The sequence below is a fragment of the Ranitomeya variabilis genome, chromosome 2, assembly GCF_051348905.1.
Source record: "Ranitomeya variabilis isolate aRanVar5 chromosome 2, aRanVar5.hap1, whole genome shotgun sequence".
In the NCBI taxonomy this organism is placed as follows: Eukaryota; Metazoa; Chordata; class Amphibia; order Anura; family Dendrobatidae; genus Ranitomeya; species Ranitomeya variabilis.
In genome coordinates this window covers 196235754-196252681 of record NC_135233.1, presented here as the reverse complement: position 1 = coordinate 196252681, position 16928 = coordinate 196235754, and the positions used below count along the sequence as shown (strand labels likewise).

Sequence of the window (16928 nt, the reverse complement as noted above, 5' to 3'; positions counted from 1 at the left end):
ATACGCCTCCCCCGCATCCGGGGTCACGGCGCTGCCCTATCAGGGTGACCGGCTGCAGCGCCGGTACTAATACGCCTCCCCCGCGTCCGGTGTCACTGAGCTGCCCTATCAGGGTCGCTGGCTGCAGCACCGGTACTAATACGCCTCCCCCGCGTCCAGGGTCACTGCACTGCCCTATCAGGGTCACCGGCCGCAACGCCGGTACTAATACGGCTCCTCCACGTCCGGAGTCACTGCGCTGCCCTATCAGGGTCACTGGCTGCAGCGCTGGTACTAATACGCCTCCCCCGCATTCGGGGTCACTGCACTGCCCTATCAGGGTCACCGGCTGCAGCGCTGGTACTAATACGCCTCCCCCACGTCCAGGGTCACTGCGCTGCCCTATCAGGGTGACCGGCTGCAGCGCTGGTACTAATACGCCTCCCCCGCATCCGGAGTCACTGCGCTGTCCTATCAGGGTGACCGGCTGCAGCGCTGGTACTAATACGCCTCCCCCGCATCCAGAGTCACTGCGCTGTCCTATCAGGGTGACCGGCTGCAGGGCTGGTACTAATACGCCTCCCCCACGTCCGGGGTCACTGCGCTGCCCTATCAGGGTGACCGGCTGCAGCGCTGGTACTAATACGCCTCCCCCACGTCCGGGGTCACTGCGCTGCCCTATCAGGGTCACTGGCTGCAGCGCTGGTACTAATACGCCTCCCCCACGTCCGGAGTCACTGCGCTGCCCTATCAGGGTCACTGGCTGCAGCGCTGGTACTAATACGCCTCCCCCACGTCCGGGGTCACTGCACTGCCCTATCAGGGTCACCGGCTGCAGCGCTGGTACTAATACGCCTCCCCCACGTCCAGGGTCACTGCGCTGCCCTATCAGGGTGACCGGCTGCAGCGCTGGTACTAATACGCCTCCCCCGCATCCGGAGTCACTGCGCTGTCCTATCAGGGTGACCGGCTGCAGCGCTGGTACTAATACGCCTCCCCCGCATCCAGAGTCACTGTGCTGCCCTACAGGGTGACCGGCTGCAGGGCTGGTACTAATACGCCTCCCCCACGTCCGGGGTCACTGCGCTGCCCTATCAGGGTGACCGGCTGCAGCGCTGGTACTAATACGCCTCCCCCACGTCCGGGGTCACTGCGCTGTCCTATCAGGGTGACCGGCTGCAGCGCTGGTACTAATACGCCTCCCCCGCATCCGGAGTCACTGCGCTGTCCTATCAGGGTGACCGGCTGCAGCGCTGGTACTAATACGCCTCCCCCGCATCCAGAGTCACTGTGCTGCCCTACAGGGTGACCGGCTGCAGCGCTGGTACTAATACGCCTCCCCCACGTCCGGGGTCACTGCGCTGCCCTATCAGGGTGACCGGCTGCAGCGCTGGTACTAATACGCCTCCCCCACGTCCGGGGTCACTGCGCTGCCCTATCAGGGTGACCGGCTGCAGCGCTGGTACTAATACGCCTCCCCCACGTCCGGAGTCACTGCGCTGTCCTATCAGGGTGACCGGCTGCAGCGCTGGTACTAATACACCTCCCCCACGTCCGGGGTCAGTGCGCTGCCCTACAGGGTGACCGGCTGCAGCGGTACACAGCGGCCCTATACGTAGTGCTCAGGTCTGTGGACTCCCCCTTTAAGCGCTAGTGCTCGCAGGTTGCAGCCTGCCCTCTGCACTGCTCCTTCCCATCCTCCTCCAGCACTGGCAGCAGCTGGCAGCACACACAGGGCTCAGCGGCCGCTCGCAGACACCACCATGGCCTCCTCTGCACTCACTGCCGGCCGCCTGTAACTTCTGCCTGGTCTGCAGCCCCGCACTGCCCGCTCTCAGCCCTAGGACACCCGCTCTGGACAGCGCCATGACAGAAAGACCTCAGGGTGGTGACGTCACCGTTTTCGCTACGTGTTCCGGCAGGAGGGGCGGGGCCAGGATGCGCCGGCGGCCATGTTTAGTGAGGGCAGAGTTTTCCAGAACCGCTCCATATAGCGCTATAACCGCAGGTTCCTTCCCTCCCCACGTGTTACATGTAGTAATGTGGCAGCAGTGATCGGGCTTCTTCCCTCAGGGCCCGGGGATTCCTAGAAGGTCCAGTTATGGCAGCCTGGCCCTGCCTGCGGCGCTGTACTATGTGGCGGCAGCTCTGCAGGACGGCCCCGCGCGGCTCAGGGCTGCACACGGTCAGGGCCGGCTATGGAGGAGAGAGCGGCCCTGCTCTCCTCACCACCCCCATATTCTACGTGAACGCGGCCCCGCACCTCGGACACGTATACTCGGCGCTGCTGGCGGACGTGCAGCACCGGTACTCGGCTCTGTGCGGCCGGGACTCGCGGCTCAGCACCGGTAAGAGGGAATGCTCATGGGTTGCCCCTAGCAACCAGGTGCTGCAGCAGAGGGTCTCTCCCCCCCCACCGCTACAGCAGGTGCTATAGCCCCCAATAATGCGGGGAGGCTGCTGCTCAGGGTCTATGGCACAAGCATGTACTGTATGGTCGCCAGGTGAGGACGCTCTGTGCACCAGTCATGGAGCGGGGTCTTTAGGGTGGGTGTCACTGGACCAGTGTTTGGCTGGGGTGAGGACGCTCTGTGCACCAGTCATGAGCGGGGTCCTTAGGGTGGGTGTCTCTGGACCGGTGTTTGGCTTGTGTGAGGGTGCTCTGTGCACCAGTTATGGAGCGGGGTCCTTAGGGTGGGTGTCACTGGACCAGTGTTTGGCCGGGGTGAGGGTGCTCTGTGCACCAGTGATGGAGCGGGGTCCTTAGGGTGGGTGTCACTGGACCGGTGTTTGGCCGGGGTGAGGACGCTCTGTGCACCAGTCATGAGCGGGGTCCTTAGGGTGGGTGTCACTGGACCAGTGTTTGGCCGGGGTGAGGACGCTCTGTGCACCAGTCATGAGCGGGGTCCTTAGGGTGGGTGTCACTGGACCAGTGTTTGGCTGGGGTGAGGACGCTCTGTGCACCAGTCATGGAGCGGGGTCCTTAGAGTGGGTGTCACCGGACCAGTGTTTGGCCAGGGTGAGGTCGCTCTGTGCACCAGTCATGGAGCAGGGTCCTTAGGGTGGGAGTCTCTGGACCAATGTCCGTCCGGGGTGAGATCACTCTGTGCACCAGTCATGGAGCAGGGTCCTTAGGGTGGGAGTCTCTGGACCAATGTCCGTCCGGGGTGAGATCACTCTGTGCACCAGTCATGGAGCAGGGTCCTTAGGGTGGGAGTCTCTGGACCAGTGTCTGGCCGGGGTGAGGTCGCTCTGTGCACCATTCATGGAGCGGGGTTCTCAGGGTGGGAGTCTCTGGACCAATGTCCGCCGGGGTGAGGGTGCTGTATTCACCAGTCATGGAGCTGGGTCCTTAGGGTGGGTGTCTCTGGACCAGTGTCCAGCTGGGGTGAGGGTGCTCTGTGCACCAGTCATGGAGCGGGGTCCTTAGGGTTGGAGTCTCTGGACCAGTGTCTGGCCGGGGTGAGGTCGCTCTGTGCACCATTCATGGAGCGGGGTTCTCAGGGTGGGAGTCTCTGGACCAATGTCCGCCGGGGTGAGGGTGCTGTATTCACCAGTCATGGAGCTGGGTCCTTAGGGTGGGTGTCTCTGGACCAGTGTCCAGCTGGGGTGAGGGTGCTCTGTGCACCAGTCATGGAGCGGGGTTCTTAGGGTGGGTGTCTCTGGACCAGTGTTTGGCCGGGGTCAAGGTGCTCTGCACCAGTCATGAGCGGGGTCCTTAGGGTGGGTGTCTCTGGACCAGTGTTTGGCCGGGGTGACTGCTCGTCATCCCATTCGGTTTACTTTAAGTGAATATACAGGTGAAGCGCACGATATCTGAGCTGAACGCGTCCATACGTCTCTGATGTCAGACAGAGGCCCGCGGTGCATGGATACGGCCCAAAACATGGGGGATAGTGCAGTAGGGTACGGCAAGCCATGGACACCAGTGGAAAATGTGTCCTTTATCATGGAAGCCGTGGTATGACATCACAGTGTGAGCTTCCACTAGCTGTATGGTGTATGTTAGACCCGTGCCAATATCTGCTACAGCGGCCTCCATCCATGATAGGAGTAAACGGGTCCTTCAAGGCCCTGGAGTCAAAAATAAAAGCTTACATTAGCCGTCTTTTCAGCAATGTCAGCACCAGGTCTAGATATTCTACTTTACACTGATAAGGGGTAAACACCCCAAAACATGTCTGCAAATGGAGTTTTTGATTTGAATTCTTAAAGGGGTTGTCCGGCCTTGGCACCCAATTCTGCAGTCACTCTGGGAGCCAGGAGCGGCGTCATGTGACCACAAGTATGCGATTTGCTTAATTCAGGCCACATTCTGACTAGACGTACCTGACCTCACGCCGTACACTTGAATTGTGCGAGGCTGCACACGTCTTCTCGGCATGTGACCGCATCATGTGACCACATGTATGCAAGTCACATACCATGTTGTTTGTGCTCTGTAAGGATTCACAAGTCTGCAGTCACTTTAAGGCCAGACAACGCCTTGAAGTCATGCGGAAAGGCTCCTTAGTGGGGTGGTCCGAAACCAAAGTTGAATAGCACAGTATCTAATAATCTAATCACTTTTCTGATACATTTCAGTTATTAAGTTAAAAATTCCCTACAGTTCTCTCTGCTCTAAGGCTACTTTCACACTAGCGTCGGGCTCGGCCCGTCGGGTCGAGGTTCCCGACGCTAGCGTTGTCTCCGCCGCACAACGGGGGCAGCGGATGCATTTTTCCAGCGCATCCGCTACCCCATTGTGAGGTGCGGGGAAGTGCAGGGAGGTGGGGGCGGAGTTCCGGCCGTGCATGCGCGGTCGGAAGAAGCGGACCGTCGGGAGCAAAAAACGTTACATGTAACGTTTTTTGCTCCCGACGGTCCGCCACAGCACGACGGTTGCGACGTGTGTCATTGCGTCGCTAATGTTAGTCAATGCAGAAAAAACGCATCCTGCAAGCACTTTTGCAGGATGCATTTTATCGGCAAAACGACGCATTGCGACGTAATGCAGTTAACGCCAGTGTGAAAGTAGCCTAACTTCCCGTCTTTTTTTTTGTTTTTGTTTTGTGAGTATGCAATGCAGATTCTCAAATAGGATGTCATCGGTAGGCTGGGGCTGCAGTCACTGCTCCCACCCTAAAATTAAGCATTATCAGTGATGTCTATTTTGGGGTCTGGTCTGTATTCTTCCTGTTCGCTACATTATGTACTTTTCAGGTTTGTAGTTACAGTGTGCGCTCTTGCCGGCTTGTCTCTTCTCTTTTCGACCTGGCAAGGGAGCGCATTGTCAGTGTGAATTCAGATGAATATACAGCAGGAGAGAACGCACTGTCAGTGTGAATTCAGATGAATATACAGCAGGAGAGAACGCACTGTCAGTGTGAATTCAGATGAATATACAGCAGGAGAGAACGCACTGTCAGTGTGAATTCAGATGAATATACAGCAGGAGAGAACGCACTGTCAGTGTGAATTCAGATGAATATACAGCAGGAGAGAACGCACTATCAGTGTGAATTCAGATGAATATACAGCAGAGAGCGCACTGTGTGCATTCCGATGAATAAACAGCAGGAGAGCGCACGGTCAGTGTGAATTCAGATGAATATACAGCAGGAGAGCGCACTGTCAGTGGGAATGCAGATGAATATACAGCAGAGCGCACTGTCGGGTGTGAATTCAGATGAATATACAGCAGAGTGCACTGTCTGCGAATTCAGATGAATATACAGCATAGAGCGCATTGTTGGTGTGAATTCAGATGAATATACAGCAGGGAGAGCGAACTGTCAGTGAATTCAGATGAATATACAGCAGAGAGCGATTGTGAATTCAGATGAATATACAGGAGAGAGCGCACTGTCAGTGTGAATTCAGATGAATATACAGGAGAGCGCATGGTCAGTGTGAATACATATGAATACACAGCAGAAAGCGCACTGTCATTGTGAATTCAGATGAATACACAGCAGAGAGAGCATGTATCAGAATTGATAACAGGCATATACTCAGTAGTGCACGTATGACACTGCTGATCCCTTGTTTCAGGGTGGGGACAGCAGTCCCAGCAGTGACCACAGTCCTGGTCCCTTGATACCATCCCATTTGAGAATCCCTAGTGCGTGCTGGGATACTCCAAAAAAACATTGGAAATTTAAAAAAAAAGACAGGAAGTTAGAGTAGAGCGGGTATTGTAGGAACTTTGTTGAAGTTTATTAGAAAAAAAACCGATTGGATTATTAAACATACACATTTGGTATTAAGTTCACACTTAGTTTCAGACCAGCCCTTTTATAAGGTCAATATTGACTTAAAACTGCTACATCCAGTAGGTGGCGCTAGCGGTGCTGCATATGGGGTCTCTGGGGAGCGACACTCGTCTTTTATGTGTGTGTTGTTACAGGCACTGATGAACATGGCATCAAGGTGCAGCACGCTGCCGCTGCTTTGGGTTCGGACCCGTCGAGCTTCTGTGCCGCTGTGTCCCAGCAGTTCCGCGCAATGTTTGACACCATGGCCATCTCTTACACGGACTTTGTGCGCACAACAGAACGTCGTCACTCACATGCAGTCTGTCACTTCTGGAAGAAGCTAGAAGACAGAGGTTACATCTATAAGGGGACGTACCAGGGGTGGTACTGCACCTCTGATGAAGCGTTCCTAAGTGAGGAACAAACGCTGGAGCGCAGAGATGGAGAAGACAACATCTGCAGAGTGTCAGCTGAAAGTGGACACCAGGTATCGGGGAACGATTCTGACCTAAAATGTAGACAAATATCTGTCCTGGGAGCGGCAGGGATCTGTCCTGGGAGCGGCGGGGACTGCAGGGATCTGTCCTGGGAGTGGCGGGGACCGTTGGGATCTCTACTGGGAGCGGCGGGGACCGCAGGGATCTCTACTGGGAGCGGCAAGGACCGCAGGGATCTCTACTGGGAGTGGCAGGGACCTGTCCTGGGAGCGGCAGGATCTCTCCTGGGAGCATCGGGGACCGCAGGGATCTGTCCTGGGAGCGGCGGGGACCTCAGGGATCAGATATAGGCAATCAAACTTAGATTGCAGAACCAGGATTTGTTATCATACTTGTTCACTTTAGTAAAATGAGCTTTGTACTAAGCAGTATTTTCTACAATCATTTTATACCTAGGCCCTTAAAGGGTATCTGTAAGTAAGATGGATCCTCCCAAAACTCATATATGGAGATACAGGTGTTTAAAATGTAAATCCATCGACCCCTTTATATCTTTCATCTGTTGCTGTAGTCCCCAGTAATTAGCTTTTTCATTTCTATGCAAATGAGGCATTATGTGCTCTGGACAAGCTAAAAAGACTGGTGCTGGTGGGGAGACAATCTGGGGAGGATGAGACTTGTTAGTTGCTCTGTGATGCACAGAAAGCCTCATTTACATATGAATTAAAAAAGCTGATTACTGGGGAGTGCAGCAACAGATAGAAGATGTAAGGCCGGAGACACACTGGTGCGAGATACGGCCGAGTCTCGCTGGTTAAAAGCAAGCTGTGGCACCTGTACTCCGGAGCAGAGCGTGCAGCTGCATAGCAATACATGGAGCTGCACGCTCCGCTCCGGAGTGCCAGTGCCACAGCTTGCTTTTAACCAGCGAGACTCGGCCGTATCTCGCACCAGTGTGTCTCCTGCCTTAAGGTGTTAATGGATTTACATTTCAAAGACCTGCATCCTGATACATGTGGCTTTGGGGGGGATTGATCTTACTGACATAATCCCTTCAAGGACAGGGCATTCTACAGCTGGAGGAGAGAAAGTATCAGTATCATCATGAGTGAGGATTGTTTGCTGTAATAGTGGAGACACTATGGGACTCTGTCATAGTGAATGCATTGCCCAGTTTTAAGATTCATCCTTTCTTGTTTAGGTCCATTGGATGAGTGAAGAAAATTACATGTTCAGACTTTCCCTCCTGCGCCCTAAGCTCCTCGCCTGGCTGCAGACAGAACCCATCTATCCGCCTCCGTTTCTCCGTATTGTGCAGCAGTGGCTGGAGGAAGAATTACCAGATCTTTCTGTGTCTCGCCAGCGTAGTCGTGTGTCATGGGGAATCCCTGTCCCTTCTGACCCTTCTCATACCATCTATGTTTGGCTGGACGCCTTGATCAACTATTTAACTGTTGCTGGATTTCCAGACCAGCATTTTTCTCCTTGGGGACCGTCCACCCATTTGCTCGGTAAAGATATTTTGCGCTTCCACGCGATATACTGGCCGGCGTTCTTATTGGCAGCCGGTCTTCCTCCACCCAAAAAATTACTCGTCCACTCTCACTGGACGTGTAATGGGGTCAAGATGTCAAAGAGCCTTCAGAATGTTGTGGATCCTACGGAATGCATCCAGCGGTACACAAGGGACGGGCTACGGTACTTCTTACTCCGCCATGGCTCTCCTGAGCGAGACTGTGACTTTACTCACCATACTGTGTGCACGCTCCTAAACTCTGAGCTTGCCGATGCCCTGGGTGGACTGTTAAACCGCTGCACGGCCCTCACAATAAACCCCGGGCAATGCTGGCCGTATTATCAGGGCAGTGATGTACCCGCCGCGGCACATCAGGATCTGCACCGACTGCTGGGCACTGTGCGAGAGCTGCCAGGACTGGTGGACCACTATATGAGCAGATTCCAGGCAAACAAAGCCTTAGAGGCCATCGACGGCAGCGTACGGTGCTCAAATGCTTTCTTCCAAAGCCAGGCCCCATGGAAGCTGTGTAAGGGAGGAGATGATGACCAGGCATGGGGACGGTCCGTTCTGTACCTTACCCTTGAATCCTTAAGACTTTATGCCACTCTTCTTCAGCCCGCAGTTCCAGATCTAGCAAAAACCATACTGGATCGGCTGGGTGTCCCCAATGGCTCCAGAACTCTGATAGGGAACCGATTCTTTGGGGCAACTTTGGGAGACAATTGTTGCTTTCAGGGTCAGAGCCTAGGATCAGAATGTGGCCTCCTGTACCTGAGACTGGAGGCCGAGAACAAATAATATACCAAGAGGTGTGCGATTCATGTAAAGATGGAAATGTAACAAACCGGGATGAGCGGACCCATGAAGTTCGGGTTGTGGTACTCGCTTTTTCTTTCATATTATTTCTTTATGAATAAAAGCCCTTTCCTCGCTGATTTTATAATTTTTTATATTCAGAATTTATTTTAATTTTTTACCAGTAATAAAATAAAAAGGTAGGGGTAACTGTTGGTGACAAGTCTTCTTTAAAGGGTAGACACCTATAGACAAAACTAAAGGCGGATTTTTTTCCATAATTTTTTGTAGAATAATCTAGTGAAGAAATCAGTTTTATATTTTTTTTATATTCTAAAATAAAGACGGGGAAAGATTTCATTTGAGAAAAGTTCTCTTAATTTTTATAGAGTTAAAAAACAGGTTTTACCGACAGATCTTCTGAGTTGCAGCCATCCACAAACCTTACGACCGCAGGACAAGGACATACAGATTGGGTGACTGATCAAAGTGGCGACTTATAATCTCACCACCGCTCTGTATAATATCAGTATGGATGAGTGTTGTATCGCCAGCTCTCCGGTGGAACTGCAAAATCAGACTGCATAAATATAAAAAATTATATATTTCATATATTTTTTATGGGGAAAAAATTCCCCTCGGTCCGAATAAGCCCTAAGTTTATAAAATGTTCTGGGGTTTATATTATTGGTGTAAAGTTCTAGAAGTGATGTTCTCTATCAGATTCCTGTTACTTTCTCCGCTTGTCCAGTTCTCTCTTCTCGGAATCTAATGGTCTTTTTAATCCATTTTCTCGGTGTTTGTCTTCCGGTAACGCAAGTCTGTGCTCGGTACGCCGCTCCGATCCGCCATGATGAGCACTCTGCCTCTCGTAACGTGGCTGATTAGACATGCTTTTTGGAGCAGTCTCAGTTGGGGACGTTTTCCGATTATCCCTGGAAGTCGGCTGATTAGCATTGTATTTGTCATACCCTGGATCGTCTCTTTCTTGTTTAATTCCCTTGGTGGCTTTTCCGCTGCTTCTTTCAGTTGAACGGTCTTTACTCGTCTTTTTTTTCTTTTTTTCTATTAAGACAGCCAAAAAACTAATTATTTTTTTCTTTTACAGTATATGGCTAATAGTTATCACTTTTTGGGCCTGAATCAAAGAGTTTGACAGAATTCATTAAAAAGCCCAGCGCTCCCTTCATTCAGGCACCATTGGCTTTACCAAAAAATGTACTGGAAAGCAGGGGGGAAAATCCAAGTGCGGTGAGATTGCAAAAAAAAAAGTGCAATTCCACAATTGTTTTTTTTATTTACCATGTTGACTGTATGCCAGAACTACCGTATTTTTCGGACTATAAGACGGATCCGCAGCGTTTTTTGAGGTGCAGAAACGCTGCAGATCCGCAATTGATTTACAGTACAATGTAAATCAATGAGAAAAAAAAAATTCTGTGCACACTTTGCGGAAAATCCGCTGCGGTTTAAAAGAAGTAGCATGTCACTTTTTTTTTGTGAATCTGCAGCGTTTTTGTACCCATTCCATTATAGAAAACCGCAAGAAAACCGCAGCAAAAAAACGCAGGTGCGTTTTCTGCCAGGAGAGACGGAATCCGCACCAGAAATTCCTAAGCCTAATCCGCAACGTGTGCACATAGCCTTATTGTCCGAATTTAAGGTATCTTACCTGAGGGCTAGCGATGGTAGAGCAGGGTCCTTTCCTCAGGAAGCCAGCAGAAGTGAGATAAGGCCATGTGCACACGCTGCGGATTTCGCTGCGGATCCGCAGCTGCAGATCCGCAGCGGTTTCCCATGCATTTACAGTACCATGCAAAGCTATAAGAAATGAAATCCGCAGTGCACATGCTGCGGAAAAAAACGTGCGGAAACGCAGCGGTTTATTTTCCGCAGCAAGTCAATTCTTTGTGCGGAATCCGCAGCGGTTTTCCACCTGCTCGAAACTGCAGGTGAAAAACCGAACTAAAAACCGCGATAAATCCGCAGTAAAAACCGCTGCGGTTTTGCACTGCGGATTTATCAAATCCGCTGCAGAAAATTCCGCAATGGAATCCGCAGCGTGTGCACATGGCCTAAGGCTGCAGTCCTGGGGTATCCCAGCGGTGTGATGCTGTGGGTCCAGTGTCAGTGGTGAGGCAGAGCAGAGTGCGTTGCATGAGCAGGGTCCCTTCCTCAGGATGCCCGTGGCAGAAATGTGGCGATGCTGCGGCCTGGTGTCCACGGTGAGCAGAGCCGAGCGCATCATTGGTTTCTCGGCAGCCATTTTCCTGAGGTCGCGCGTGCACAGATTGAGATCTCGGCAGCCCTCGGATTCAGGAAAATGGCCGCCGAGATCTCATTCTGCGCACTCGAGGCCTCCGGCGGCCATTTTCCTGAAGCCGAGGGCTGCCAAGATCTCAAGCCCACAGCCTCAGGAAAATGCAGCGCAAGAGGTCAGCCGAGATCTCATTCCGCGCACACGCCGCCCACAGCTTCAGGAAGATGGCCGCAGGGAAACCAATGATGCACTCCGCACTGCTCACCACCAACACCGAGCTTCAGCATTGCCACACTTCTGCTGCCACCGGATCCCTGAGGAAGGGACACTGCTACACCACTGCCGCAACCCCATGATAAGCCTGCGTTCGGGCTATAAGACAACCCCACCCATTATTCTCCAAAAAATTTTTGGGGAAAAAGTGCATCTTATAGTCTGAAAAATACGCTAACCTGGCATAAAGACTCTCCAGGTCATTAAGAGTTTGTAGATACTAGATGGGGTCATAGCTTTTTTTTTTTTCTTTTAAGTGGTAAAAAAGAAGAAAAAAAAGTCGCCATTTTCCAAGATTTGTAAAATCTTAATGTTTCGTAATCTGGGGCTGAGTGAGGGCTTATTTCTTGCGTGCCGAGCTGACGTTTTTAGTGACACCATTTGGGTGTAGATACGATGTTTTAATCTGTTATTGCATTTTATTGCAACGTTGCGGCGACCAAAAAAAAAAACCACGTAATCCTGGGGTTTTTATTCTTTTTCTCGTTATGTCGTTTACCAATCTGAAACAGCGATACCAAATATATGTATTTTTTTGTTTTGTTTTATTTTGAATGTGGCAAAAGGAGAGTGAACTGAACCTTTATGTTTTATATATTTTTTTAATATATTTAAAAACTTTGTTTTTACTATCTGCAATAGTCTCCTTAGGAGACCAGAAGCTGCAATCATCTGGTGACCTGCGCTACACACAGCAGAGCTTCAGCCCCACTACAAGTGCTTCTCACAAAATTAGAATATGATCAAAAAGTTAATTTCAATTCTTCAATACAAAAAGTGAAACTCATATTATATAGAGTCATTACATACAGAGTGATCTATTTCAAGTGCTTATTTCTGTTAATGTTGATGATTATGGCTTACAGCCAATGAAAACCCAAAAGTTATTATCTCAGTAAATTAGAATAATTAACAAAAAACACCTGCAAAGGCTTCCTAAGCGCCTATAAAGGTCCCTTGGTCTGTTTCAGTATCTCCACAATCATGGGGAAGACTGCTTGTTACGGAACCCCCCAGTACCCAGAATATGTTGTGCAGTTATATGTATGTATAATAGGTTCCATGTGAGTCCCTAATGCATCAGTCCACAGGCTCTGCCCCTGGGCAGAGGGGACAAGATATTCCCCTTCTGTCCTTCCCCACCTTTGTAATTCCCACAGTAAATATCGGCAGGCTCCGGCCACCTGCAGCTATTGTATGTCTGACCTGCCGCTTTTGAATTGGCCTGCCCTCTGTATTTGTGTGATATATTCTGTATCCTGTGAGTAAAGTGTTGTCACACTGGAAATACGTGGAGAAGCAGTGATATTTTTATATGCGCCCATGTAATGAAGCCATTCCAGTCAGCGTCCTTCATTCAGAATCCAGCCAAAGCAGAGTGGACCTCCTAAAACACGGGGTGGTACTGGAAGAGGTACTCCAGCACAGCAGACCCCGTTACACTGCTGACTTGACAGATGTCCAGAAGGCAGTCACTGACACACTCCACAAGGAGGGTAAGCCACAAAAGGCCATTGATAAAGAAGCCGACTGTTCACAGATTTCTGTATCCAAGCATATTAATGGAAAGTTGAGTGGAAGGAAAAAGTGTGGTAGAAAAAGGTGCCCAATAACTGGGATAACCGCAGCCTTGAAATGATTGGTAAGAAAAGGACATTCAAAAAATTGGGGGAGATTCAGAAGGAGTGGACTGCTGCTGGAGTCATTGCTTCAAGAGCCGCCACACACAGACGTATCCAGGACATGGGCTGCAAGTGTCACATTCCTTGTGTCAAGCCACTCATGATCAATAGATACCAGGAGAGTCTTTACCTGGGCCAAGGAGAAAAAGAACTGGACTGTTGTCAGTGGTCCAACGTGTTTTCAGATGAAAGTAAATTTTGCATTTCATTCGGAAATCAAGGTCCCAGAGTCTGGAGGAAGAGTGGAGAGGCCACAATCCAAGCTGCTGGAGGTCTAGTGTGAAGTCTCCACAATCAGTGATGGTTTGGGGAGCCATGTCATCTGCTGGTGTAGGTCCACTGTGTTTTATCAAGACCAAAGTCAGAGCAGCCGTCTACCAGGAAATTTTAGAGCACTTCATACTTCCCTCTGCAGACAAGCTTTTTGGAGATGGAAATTTCATTCTCCAGCAGGACTTGGCCCCTGTCCACACTGCCAAAAGTACCAACACCTGGTTTACAAACAACAGTATCACTATGCTTGATTGGCAGCAAACTCGCCTGACCTTAACCCCATGGAGAATCTATGGAGTATTATCAAGAGGAAGATGAGAGACACCAGACCCCACAATGCAGACAAGGTGAAGGCTGCTATCAAAGCAACCTGGGCTTCCATAGCCCCTCAGCAGTGCCACAGGCTGATCGCCTCCATGCCACGCCGCATTGATGCCGTAACTGATGCAAAAGGAGCCCCGATCAAGTATTGAGTGCATTTACGGATCATGCATTTCAGTAGGCCAACATTTTGGATTTTACAATAATTTTTCAAGCTGGTGTTATAAAGTATTCTAATTTACTGAGATAACGACTTTTGTGTTTTCATTGGCTGTAAGCCATAATCATCAACATTAACAGAAATAAACACGTGAAATAGATCACTCTGTTTGTAATGACTCTATATATGAGTTTCAATGTTTGTATTGTAGAACTGAAATTAACTTTCTGATGATATTCTAATTTTGTGAGAAGAACTTTTATGTGTAGCAGAATTGATCATCTGCTATGAATGACGACCACTGGCCAGTGCTATTTGGTCAGTATTTCACATCAGTACTTGAAGCCAAAACCAGGAGTGGGTGATGTTTCTCAGTGATTGTTCGTCTCCTGGTTTTGGATTAGAAATACTGATCGTGGCCTGACTGTGACTACAGGATTCTCTTACTACGTCGTTAGAACATTAAACCATCAGTTACTGTAAGTATGATCGTGCTTTCACAATAACTATCTACCAGTGTCACCTTCATCATCAAAGCCCCCTGACCGGCAATCACAGGAAAATAGATACCTTTCCTCGTCCTCTGCAATTCTTCTGCCTCTTCCTCTGATGCAGATGGGGAGGGAGTCCGTGCACCACAGCCGCCCGCCCGCAATTGTTGTGTCACATCATCAATATCTTCACCGTCTTTAGGTGGCCGATAATTGGAGACATGATCCACACGGATTGTTCGCCCTCTCAGCTGCCGGAAAAAAACCCAGAATCATATTATATGCACACACTCATGTATACAGACAAAAATATTGAGACACTTCTTTTACACATTGAATTCAGGATTTTCAATGCTGTCGCCGTAGGTGTACACCGTCTGCCTTCACTAACATGTTACAGAATGGGTGGCTGTGAAGGGGTCGCTGATACCTGCGTAGTACAGACGTAGATGTCACTGATGGAACAAGTCAGTTCATTAAATTTCTCCTAATTATTACATAGATAAACGAAGAGTTATTGTCGAACAAGTGTAAGTGTTCAGAGAGCTCAGCAACTCATCCACAGAGTGGAGACCACATAAAGTTACATGGTGGAGTCACTGGGGAGCAGAGGGCACGAAAGTCTCTGCACTTGGCTAACTCCATAACTGCAAAGTCCAAATCTCATCTGGTATGGACATCAGCACAAATACATGATCTTCCATGGCCAAGCAGCTACACTGCATGCAGCCGTACATCACCAAGCACAATGGCAAGCGTCGGATGGAGTGGTGTAGAGCTGACACCACTGGACTCTGGAGGAAACCTGTTCCATGGAGCCACACTTCTCTATCTGGCATCTGATGGAAGCGTCTGGGTTTGGTGACTGCCAGGAGGACGTTACCCGCCTGACTGCATTGTGTCCGCTGTACAGTTTGGTGGAGGAGAGATATTACTATAGGGTCGTGCTTCAGGGCTAAGTCCTAGTGAAGGGAAATCTTAATGCTTCTGCGTACCAAATCACTTAAGGCAATTGCATGCTTCCAACTTTAAAGGACAGGTTGGGGAAGAGCCAAAGCAAGGTCCATAAAGACAATGGTGTAGGAGAACTGGATCCCTAACGACATCTTTGGGATCAGCTAGAACAAAGATTATGATCCCGGTCCTCTCCTCCAACATCAATGTCTGACCTCATAAATGCTCTTCTGAATGAATGGGCAAAAAGTCTAAAAAGAGTGGAAGCTGTGAAAGGCTAGACCAACTCCAGATTGGAATTAGAATAGGATGTCACGGAAGCAAATATAGTGAGTACGTGTCCCAAAACCGCCATCTCCCACTCACCTTGATGCCATTAAAGTTATCTACAGCCAGGACTGTGCTCCTCTGGTCTTCATAGCACAGAAAGCAGAAACCACGGGAGCGGCCGGTCATTTTATCACGCACCAGGTTAATATTCACTATTTCCCCATACCTAGATAGAAAGACTTTCATGAAATAAATATAGAAAGACTAAAGGTACCTTCACACTTTCCTGAAAAAGGGCCTTCATGTGCGTCCTGGTGGGGTGGAACCGACTAAGTCAGGACGAACATGTACATCCCAGAGACAACCAATGTCGGGAGATACCGAGCTCCAACTGCTGGAACAAAACCTCGCTCGGATCTCGGCATTTGTTTTTTTAACTCCATTTATTGTTAAAAAAAAGTAATAAATTAAATGTAAATTTGTGATCACTCTGATATACAGAATACACTTTCTTTATGCAGCAGAGTGAATATCTTCACATTTAAAATGGAAAATTAATGGCAAAATCATTGTTTTGCTTATATTCCTCCCCATAAAGAGCTAATAAAATGAGGTCTATGTATCCACAGATGGTACCACTAACATACAACTCTACGGAATAATGGAGAAAAAAGTTATGGCTCTTGGAAGGTAACCTCTAATAAAGTCTATTACAAGGTGGTTTCCCACAATTAACAGCGAACACTGACCCAAAGAACATGGATATGTGGATTAGGTAGACTTTCTTTTTACATTGTATTAGTAAATAGATTTTTAATATTTTTTTTTTATTATGCAGACCTCCTTTTACATCCAAAAAGTAATTTTGTCTTTGTCGAGTAACTAGATTTAACAGATGTTTGCTGCACATTCGTACAAATAATTAGACAGTGGCCAATCTACTTCCATTCTGAGCAGGATCCGCTTTTTCTGGGATTCCTAGATATTTTTATAATCCATCGTGAAGATCAGGAAGACCCAGCAGGAGTGATTCCATAATACGGCTACCCCTGTCTTGGAGATGGAAGCCTATATGGTGTCAATGTGTGACAATTGCCATCCAATGAGCAGACCCTGAGCAGTCAGTGGTCAAAATACAATGGAGATCAACTATTAGGAAATCATGAATCTCCTTATTATAATCTCTGAAGTGGATCTCCATGTTGGATCATTTTACAGTACACTCTGGTACAAAGCATCCTATAAAAGACAACACAAAAAGATGTTGGCTCGCTACCA

At 49.3% G+C, this 16928-nt stretch overlaps 3 protein-coding genes across 3 annotated transcripts in view; 1 reads left to right on the top strand and 2 right to left on the bottom strand.

Moving 5' to 3' along the window:
- Positions 1 to 1937, bottom strand: part of AIFM1 (apoptosis inducing factor mitochondria associated 1) — a 42114-nt gene extending 40177 nt beyond the window's left edge. The window contains exon 1 of the mRNA XM_077283401.1: positions 1763 to 1937. Coding sequence (XP_077139516.1) covers positions 1763 to 1847 — 85 coding nt within the window. The 5' untranslated portion in view covers positions 1848 to 1937. The remainder of the gene's footprint in view (positions 1 to 1762) is intronic.
- MARS2 (methionyl-tRNA synthetase 2, mitochondrial) lies at positions 1920 to 9106 on the top strand. The gene is made up of 3 exons (XM_077283402.1): positions 1920 to 2327; positions 6368 to 6702; positions 7854 to 9106. Exons 1-3 carry the CDS (start codon positions 2081 to 2083, stop codon positions 8967 to 8969), a joined length of 1698 nt encoding a protein of 565 aa, XP_077139517.1. The 5' UTR covers positions 1920 to 2080; the 3' UTR covers positions 8970 to 9106.
- Positions 9107 to 9120: 14 nt separating this feature from the next.
- Positions 9121 to 16928, bottom strand: part of RBMX2 (RNA binding motif protein X-linked 2) — a 37444-nt gene continuing 29636 nt past the window's right edge. Inside the window, exons 4-6 of the mRNA XM_077283403.1 lie at positions 15747 to 15876; positions 14506 to 14677; positions 9121 to 10031 (exon numbers count right to left, since the gene is read on the bottom strand). Coding sequence (XP_077139518.1) covers positions 9697 to 10031; positions 14506 to 14677; positions 15747 to 15876 — 637 coding nt within the window. The 3' untranslated portion in view covers positions 9121 to 9696. The remainder of the gene's footprint in view (positions 10032 to 14505; positions 14678 to 15746; positions 15877 to 16928) is intronic.